Raw genomic sequence first — 9665 nt, 5'->3', positions numbered from 1 at the left:
ACCCAGGGATTGGATGTGATTTTATTGCAGTCTTGACTTTTCACCCAGTGGGAGGCGGCGACCAACTACCCACTGAGCATCCATTTCCCGCCTGTTTGAAAACTGAGCTTTCCTTGTGGAACACACATCCGTCCACTTAATACCTGGGTTTTGAATATTCACGTCAAGCAACAGACAATTTAAAAGTCATTTTACTATTGATGTGTCATCAAACAGACAATATGACTATATGACTATCAATAATATGACTTTTGGTGAAATGGAATAGAAATAATACTTGAAATAGAACCATCATAACTGAAATGATCAGTGGTTCTTAGTATTTTTAAAGCATCATTTGTAACAATGAAATACAAAGAAATATCTTCTATGATTTCGTTCCCATTCGATGTAGAATTTTGCTTTGGAAGGTACTGTTTTGAATATCTGAGAGCCTGAACTCCTCTGCCTATTTAGCCTACAGGTGCAAAACATAAGCCTGGCTTCACATCCTGGCTTTGCCATTTACTAGCTCAGTGACTTGGGCAAATTACCTAATTCCTGTAGACCTCAGTTTCCTCATGCATGAAATGGAGATACCGTCCTCATAGAAATGTTCTAAGAATTAAATGTAATAATATAAATAAAGCACAGGGACTTCCCTGGTGGTCCAGTGGTTAAGACTCCATGCTCCCAATGCAGGGGGCCTGGGTTTGATCCCTGGTCAGGGAACTAGGGAACTAGATCCCACATCCTGCAGCGAAGATCCCTCATGCCACAACTAAGACCTGGTGCAGCCAAATACATACATACATACATACATACAAATAAATAAGGAGTGGGGAAAAGCTCAAAAAGTTGAATTTGTTTAAATGATAATTGCTTTTTGCCTTTTTCCTGTATGAGTTAAAAATTTCTCCTTTTAAAGGTAAGTAATGATGTTGGGGTAATATTGTGGTAACCTTTGACATGACTCTCTCACTTTAGGTTCAGGTATTAATAGAGAATATCCATTAAAGTTCTCATTGGTACTCAGTATTTTTTGAGCATGAGTATCTGACAAAAGTCAAGCAGTCTTCTTTCCAGGAAAATGCTGTACACAGGTGGACAAACCCTATAATTTCAGGAGGTTCAGGGACAGCCCTGCCACCAGGGGCCCAAGATTTGCACACTCAGAATGTAGCATCTCCATTGACCAGAGCCCCTCAGAAGTTCCTCCTCTGGGGGCCGATCCACACCCATGCATTCCAGTAAGGGAGAATTTATAAGCTACAGTTGCCACTGGAACTATGTATACAAATATATAAGCTTAAATGTAAAATCACACCTTTGCCACTGGTGAATCATAGGAAACAAACCTAACATGCAGCTAGTGACTGTTCATTGCCATGCCTGGATACTCAGGTGTTAGTGCTATTGGTCTCCAGCCCTGCCCTGGAGGGTGGTTTCACTGGAGTCACCTGCAGGGAAGAAGAGGCTTCAGGAGAGCCTTGAGCCAGGCTTTCACTGGATGCAGCTCATCTTCTCTGATCAGGGCTTATAGTCTTCAGTGTGTCCCACCTGACTTGAGACCCCCTTTTCTGTGTTGACAGGACCAGAACCCTCCCAGCGTCCCTGTACCAACCCAGGCTGCCAGCGTGGGGACTCAGCCACCCGCTGTGTCCGTGGCCAGCACTCACAGTAGCACCTCCTTTCTCAGTAACCAGCAGCAGGCAGCTGTAATGAAGCAGCATCAGTTGCTTTTGGACCAACAGAAACAGAGGGAGCAGCAACAAAAGCATTTGCAACAACAGCAGTTTTTGCAAAGGCAACAGCACCTTCTGGCAGAACAGGTAAAGAGAAAGGTGGAAGAAAACCCCACCATCCCTTCCCATGTTTGCCTGCCTCCCAAGTCACTGCAGTGGCTACAAGCTCCAGCGTGTATGTATGTGGATTTGTGATTGTTTGTATGCCCGGTATTAGAGTACTCCTGGAAACAGGCATGTGGCGTTTCTCAGACAGTGGTAGCCTGTGTCAGAGCAGCTTTATGTCACTTAGTGGGGATTAATGAAGGCCGAATCTGTGGTTAAAACTATGTGTTAGGAACATTTTTCCATGTCCCTTTTCAGCAGCTACCAAAGCACTGAGCTCACTGGTTCACCAGTTTGCTATGGGATCAAGCTTTTTTGTAAAGGTAGAGATTGCTATAAGGGAGAACGTAAAGCAGGGAAATGAAGACATCCCTGAGGTCCTGGGGTTCAAGAATCAGGACTGACAAGCCCCCTCCCAGTCCTGCAGTTCACCCACTTGGTCACCAAATGTAGTGTTCAGGTACCAAGGCTACAGGAGTTCTCAGGATTTTTTTTTTTTTTTTTGAGTTCTCAGGATTTTAAATTGCATCCTTAAGATGTAAGAGAACTAGCTACCCAGAGGATAAAGTTGATTGAGGAGGACTTTAAAACCCACATTACTGCCTCAGTTCTGCCATTTTTTAAATAACAGCTTTATTGGGATGTAATTCACATGACATGAAATCCACCCATTAAAGTGTATAATTCAAATAGTTTTTAGTTTATTCACAGTTATACAAACCATCACCACAGCCACTTTTAGAACATTACCTAAAAGAAACCCTGTACCCATTAAAAGTTGTTCCCCCATCTTCCCAAGCCTAGGGAACCACTAATCTACTTTTTATCTCTATAGATTTACCTATTCTGGACATTTCGTATAAATGCATTCAAGATTCAACCATATTGTAGCATGTATCCATACTTCACTCCTTTCTGTGGCTGAATAATATTCCATTATATGAATATGCTGCATTTTATTTATCTGTTCATCAGTTTATAGACGTTTGGGTTGTTTCCCCTTTTGAGACATAGGTTTTCAGTCCTTTTGAGTATACACCAAGGGATGGAATTGTTGTTGAGTCATATGGTAACTCTTTAACCTTTTGAGAAACTGCCAGACTGTTTTCCAAAGCAGCTGCACCATTTTGCATTCCCACAGCAGTGTGTGAGGGGGCCAGGTTCTCCACATCCTTGACACACTTATGTCTTTTTGATTCTAGCCATCCTAGTAGGTGTGAAGTGGTATCTATCTCATTGTGGCTTTGATTTGCATTTCCCTGTTCTGCCATTCTTTTTTCTTTAAACTGATACATCACCTTTTTTTTTTTTTAATCATTGCCCCATCCTTCTGTCTCATACTGCAACTTATTAAGAGTACCCGAAATGAGATTATGCGCATTATCTCCATAGGAGTCCCTCTGAGTAACAAACTTGGACAGTTTACCTTTCTCTAATCGCTTTGTTTTTGGTTTCTGTGGGTCTTATAATTTTCTGTTTTTCTTGGCATTTTCTAGGAGAAGCAACAGTTTCAGCGCCATCTGACCCGCCCGCCACCCCAGTACCAAGACCCAACACAGAGCTCCTTCCCACAACAGGTTGGACAGTTCACAGGTGAGGAGTGTCTGAGGCAGTGGAGTGGGGCAGGGGAAGGCAGGCACTGGACAGAGCACGTAGTCTGTTACACTCATGCTGAGTTCCTGCTGTCTGCCCAGCTTTATGCTATAGATGCTAAATGGATGTATATGCTCCTGTAACTCCATTCTGCATAAGGAGCCTAGTGTTCTGGTTACCCTACAGGTCAGGAGAAGAAAGTCATAGAGGCAGACTACTTTGACTAAGTGCTTTGGCTGGGTCCCTGGCTGTATAATCTTTTGAGGCAAAATCATCTGTAGTTGGAATATATCTTATCAATAAATAGGAAGTGGCTTCTGTAATTCTTAAGAAAGTTCTTTGCTTCTACCATTATGTGTCTGTTCAAAAAATGACCCTCTCCTATTTTCCAGATAAGGAGAGACTTAATGCACTTGTATGGCCTTTTGCTTCTTTTCTTTCTTCCTGTCTGCTCATATTGGTGTCACGGATGGCAGTATCAGCAGCAGACAGTTGACCAGAAAGGGGCAGGAAGCATTCTGAGGTCTCAGCTGTCATGTCTCAGATATGTGAGGGAACCTGACCGCCATTGCTCAGGCTGTTGCTCCAGAAATATAGAGAGATTTCAGTTGACAGATGCAGTAAAATCTAGGCCATACCTGCCTTCCTAGCTCTTGGAATATCTTCAAAACCTGTGCTTCTCTTGGTCAGTGATTCTCGCTATAAAGTGTCCCAGAGAAGTTGACCACAGCTGTGCATTCCAGAGGAGACTTAAGTGGGGTTTTATGCTTGTGCTAACAGGGACCAGGGGTTGAAGTCTGTGGGCATCTCAGTAGCCTGGGTCTTGGCCAGCTTTCCTGCCTTCATCCCATCTGATGTTGTTGTGGGCTATCAGTGGGAGAGAAGTGGACTGTTTATCAGCATTTCCCTTTTGTCTTCAACTCAGTTTTTAGTTAGGTGCTGATGGAGAGAGGAAGAGGAGAAACAAAGTGTATTCAGTGTGGCCAACCCCTGAACAATCGCTCACCTACGCCCAAAAAAAAATCTCAGTCAGGGCTGTCACCATGCATCCACTGCTTAAGACAGAGTCCCAAATAGCAAGTTCCCTGAGGACAGGACCTCTCTGTCCTATTCCGTGCTGTCTCCCCAACACAGAACCCACCACAGAGCAGGTGCTCAGTAAATATCTTCTGATTTCAGTCCAGACTCCTTACTCCCTTCACCACCCTGCACTGCCACACTGTGTGGGCCTCATCTAAGTGATCCTGACAGTCCCTGCTGAGCTAGGTCTAAACCAGAGTCATAGTCCAGTTACCCTTTGGCTTTGCAACCCTGTCCCCTCCTATGGTGGCTGCAGCTCTTCTGAATCTGGCCGGGACCATCTCTTCCTTTTATCTCTAGACACTCTCCCCACATTCTAGTCATACAGTTTGCCCCTTCCTCTGTGCCTGTCTATCTTCTGATTTCAGTCCAGACTCCTTACTCCCTTCACCACCCTGCACTGCCACACTGTGTGGGCCTCATCTAAGTGATCCTGACAGTCCCTGCTGAGCTAGGTCTAAACCAGAGTCATAGTCCAGTTACCCTTTGGCTTTGCAACCCTGTCCCCTCCTATGGTGGCTGCAGCTCTTCTGAATCTGGCCGGGACCATCTCTTCCTTTTATCTCTAGACCTAGACACTCTCCCCTAGTCATACAGTTTGCCCCTTCCTCTGTGCCTGTCTTAATCTCCTTTTTGCTCCAGACCGGCTGGGAAACCTTTGCCCCCAGGGCTCTCTTTGAGGTTCCACTGATCATGAGGTATCTGGTGTTCTGATTTTGCCTTTCAGGCCTGTGGGATAGCAGCTGCAGCTTGGGTCTTGGAGGTATCTCCATAGTGGTGGTGAAGAAATGCTAGCTTAGTTGACAGAATTTTCTCTGTCTTCTAGGGTCCTCTTCTGCCATGCCTGGCATGAACAACTTGGGTCCATCTAACTCCAGCTGTCCTCGAGTGTTCCCTCAGGCCGGGAGTCTGATGTCAATGGGCCCTGGACACACTTCGGTTTCCTCTCTCCCTTCAAGCTCAGGCCAGCAGGACCGGGGTGTGGCTCAGTTCACTGGCTCGCAAAGCATGCCACAGGGCAGCCTCTATGGCATGGCTTCTGGTATGACCCAGAGAGTTGCCCAGCCCCCACCACAGGCCACCAATGGACATGCCCACATTCCACGGCAGACCGGTGTGGGCCCGAACACCTCGGTTTCAGCTGCCTATGGGCAGAACTCTCTGGGGAACTCGGGTCTCTCCCAACAGCACAATAAGGGGACCCTGAACTCTGCTTTAACTAAGCCACAGGTCCCAAGGGTATCGGCAACCATGGGAGGCCAGAATTCCACATGGCAACATCAGGGAATGCCAAACCTGAGTGGCCAAACCCCAGGGAACAACTCCGTAAGCCCCTTCACTGCAGCTTCCAGTTTCCACATGCAACAGGCCCATCTGAAAATGTCCAGCCCGCAGTTCTCCCAGGCGATGCCCAGCAGGCCCATGGCCCCCATGAGCTCAGCAGCTGCAGCGGGGTCCATGCTGCCCCCTGTGAGCACACAGCAGAGGACCAGTGCCCCTGCCCCAGCACCTCCCCAGGGAGCCCCACAGCAGGCCTTGCCAGGCCTGAGCCCAGCTGGGCCTGAGCTGGGGGCCTTCAGCCAGAGCCCCGCCCCAACAGTGGGCAGCCGGGCAGGGCTACACTGCGCCCAGGCCTACCCTGTGCGGACCGCAGGCCAAGAACTGCCCTTTGCCTACAGTGGGCAGCCAGGTAGCAGCGGGCTGGCCAGCATGGCCGGAGATGCCGACCTGATCGACTCCCTGCTGAAGAACAGGACTTCGGAGGAGTGGATGAATGATTTGGACCACCTTCTAGGGCCTCAGTAACAGGAGGATTTGTGGTGTTTTCAGTGTTCATACAGCCTATATTTTTGTTCTCAAATTCAAGAAAGAGCAAAACTACTTTGGACCAAAAGCCCACAGCCTGGGGAGCTGGGCAGGTAGAGCTAGAGCCATGGGGCTGAGGCCTGGTCCTCCCAGGCTCTGTGGGGCCCCGGGCTCCCAGCCAGCAGTTGTGGTATGTTGGGCTGGCCCCACCCCATCTGCTGGCGTCGTTATCTGGTGTTGGGACAGCAGGACAGGGTTCTGCAGGTGGTTTTCTATCAAAATGACCAAAAAACCAACAGTGAAACCCCACGATGTCAGGCTTATAAAAATCTGTGCTATCATGTTGACTTAATCCAAGATTTCTCCACTTGCCCCATTTTGGGACAAATTTTTGTTGAAACTTTATAGCAGAACTATTTGCAATTTGTAGGATAGAAAAGATTTAAAATTTTTTTTAAGGTTTATAACAGATTAGGGTAGGTGGTGGTTTAAATTGATAAGTGGCATTGGAAACTTAGGGTTTCCTTTTGATTAAGAGCCTTTTTTATTCCTGCTCTTTGTCAGCTTTCAGGGCAAAGGGAGGCTCACTGGAAAATCATTTCCGTAAGTGCAGGCTGTGACTGCATGTGCCAAAAAGGAACAGGATGCCGTGAGACAGCAGAGTTAGTGACACAGATCTGGTCTTTCCAGCAGCTCCTCCTTCTCCCAGAATGCTGTTCTTCCAGGCTGGCATTTAGGAGGATGTGGGCTGAGGAATCCCTTCCTCCCATGTGTTGGTAGCAAGACCCCAGGCGGCCCCCAGGCCAAATGCTGAAATGAAATAATTGGGATTCCTGTGTCCTCTTTTGTTGTTTCTCCTTTTGCAGTTTCTCCGAAAACTCATATTTAACGTGTTAGGAAGGTGATCATTGTTGAGTTATGCACAGATGTCTTTCCTGCACCCTGTCTTCATTTCCCATAACCTTTCTTTCTGCCTCCCCTTCTTTCTCTCTCCAGCCCAAATGGAAAAACTCCTTAAGCCACTGATTTACTAGATTGGAGAGGAAAAGAAAGAGTCATTACAATTCCCTAGGCAAGCCTAGCGTAGTAAGGAGCTGGGTATCCCTTCCCCAGAAAGCAAAGGTTTGTGGGAAGGAGAAAAACAGGTGTGCCCTGTTTGGCAGGGAGGACGCAGGCCGGGCCAGAGGAAGGAATTCCACTTTGTTTTACTACTTCTGCCACTCCCTTGTCAGATGACTTGCACTTTTTAAAGAGAATTGCTTTGTAACACTAATACATCCTTTCTAAAGATTCAAGTGGATTTCTTTCTTAGGGTCTATGACTTTTTAGGTCTTGACTAAGCTAAGAGTCCACAACAACCTGTGGGCTGTTTGTGGGAAATGAAGACAGAGCACTTCGATGTAACGAAAGCAACATGGTAAGCACAAGGTGAGACCCTTTTAAATGGGGTGTCGGAGAGAAAATAGTACACTGAAAAGAGTGGCGTATGTGCAGAGTGGTCTCTGGCGAAACCTCAACCCCATTTTTATTTCCCTGGAGCCTCAAAATGGATAATTCAAGGAGTATCATATGTAAAGAGCCAAGGAAAATATTCACACAACCAGCTTGAGTGGCTTTGAGGGGACAAAGGGTTGTACACACATTGGTAATTATTTTGCACCAGCAGTGCCTTTCATGGGGGTACTTGGACCCTCAGATCTTCTTCTCTAATGGCCATTTCCCCTTTAAACACCCTCCCTGCCTTCCCCAGTTACTGAATATAACTCTCAAAGAAGGGAATGAATCATAAAGCCAGTGAAGACTCCACCCTCTGAGTGAGTTCCCCGATCTGAAGGGGAAGAGGGTGACTTCAGCAGGTTTTCTACCAAAAATAGCGGGCCGAAGGCTGATGGTGGGTCCTTGTTCCTCTCCTGGTCTCCCTCTGGCTGCTGCTCACCTCTATCCCCGGGCGTTCACGCCTCTGCCTCCCCCTTATGGGGAGGGCTGCCCCTGCCTTAGTCCTGGGGCCACCTAGACAGACAGCAGGCTTCTCACTTGCTGCAGTGTCAGAGCAATAAAATGTGATGCTTGGAGTCCCCCCAGGGAGCTGCCTGTGGCTTTATTTATGAATCTGGTTTTTGGGTAGTCAGGGAAGGAGACAACTCCACTTCAGTGCAAATCCCCATCTTCCAGGAGCCATGACTCAAAAGAAAAGGGTGCTTGGACTTTTGTTATACACACTTGCTTTGTGTAAATAAATGTTTACAATTTTATATTAAAGATGGAATAAGCGTTAGAGCTTCTGACTGTATATTTTTTACTTTTATAGATTTTAAAACTATGATCCTTTATATATGTGTTTTGGGGGCCGTAAGTTTTATGTCAAACAGTTGGTATTGTTAACTTTTTACTGTCATCAAAGTACATAAAAATCCTATTAATTCCCTTATTCTTCTACTTCCCTTAACTCTGGTATACACCAAAAAGAAATCTTTACTTTCCTGTTTTATCATTATAAAATAATAAAAGTATTTTGCTAGTATGGAAACTGCCCATGTATTTCACTTCACATGGCTGTGCCACAAGGTAGAAGGTGGACCAGTAGTACACAGCTGCTTTGCTTGGTAGTTGATTTCTTTTTGTGATTTAGCTGCTTTCTTAATGCACATTGGTGGTGGGGGTGTTTGGTTTGTTTTTTGGTAATAGATAGGAAATTAGCACTGACATTGCCCAGGGCCACCGGTCTGTCCCCTCTCTAGACCTCATCCATGCCCTTATGTCTAATGTGAGGGAAGTTGGACTTCAGGGATACTTTAGATCTTTAGCAGTTCATATGTTTTACTTAAACCCTTAGATTTACCGTCAGTGCAGTTCTCTAGGTCTTGTTTAGTTTTCTTTTTTATTGTAAGAAAGTGTGTGCTCTGGCATGTTCACCCACCCACTCCTGTTAGTGTCACACTTTGAAGGGGCATCAAATGATGACAGAAGTCACACCGGGAGCCTGGAAGGCAAGTCTTCTCAGTGACCTCTCACCTCAGCCATAGGCTGGAAGTGGGTCAGACCTAGAGAAGCTGGAGCTCTTAGAAGGGCAGAAAAGAGCAGCCTTCAGGGAGGAAGCCTGTCATGTGATGGAATTAAAAGGTTTAATTACTCTAATGAAGCCTAACATAGCCATGTATATAAGGCACAGTAAAGGGAAGAACACAAGACTCATGAAGTCTTGGCTGAGAATGCACAAAATGTGTGTGTTGTTTGGGGTGGGGTGGGGGGCTCGCTCTCATGAGTGGTGAAAGAAGTACAAAACAGAACCAAAGGGAGATGATTCTGCTTGTCAGATTACCTTAGTCACCCTCAGTGCTGACTGCAGGGTGATGAGGC

The 9665-nt window shown here is 46.3% G+C and overlaps 1 protein-coding gene across 1 annotated transcript in view; it reads left to right on the top strand.

The window, feature by feature from the left end:
- Nucleotides 1–8810, top strand: part of MAML1 (mastermind like transcriptional coactivator 1) — a 58264-nt gene extending 49454 nt beyond the window's left edge. The window contains exons 3-5 of the mRNA XM_024116299.3: nucleotides 1572–1811; nucleotides 3326–3422; nucleotides 5329–8810. Coding sequence (XP_023972067.1) covers nucleotides 1572–1811; nucleotides 3326–3422; nucleotides 5329–6308 — 1317 coding nt within the window. The 3' untranslated portion in view covers nucleotides 6309–8810. The remainder of the gene's footprint in view (nucleotides 1–1571; nucleotides 1812–3325; nucleotides 3423–5328) is intronic.
- The last annotated feature ends 855 nt before the right edge of the window (nucleotides 8811–9665 follow it).

Source organism: Physeter macrocephalus, chromosome 2, assembly GCF_002837175.3.
Source record: "Physeter macrocephalus isolate SW-GA chromosome 2, ASM283717v5, whole genome shotgun sequence".
NCBI classification, from domain to species: Eukaryota; Metazoa; Chordata; class Mammalia; order Artiodactyla; family Physeteridae; genus Physeter; species Physeter macrocephalus.
The sequence above is the reverse complement of the archived record's forward strand: the minus strand, read 5'-3'. Positions and strand labels throughout refer to the sequence as shown.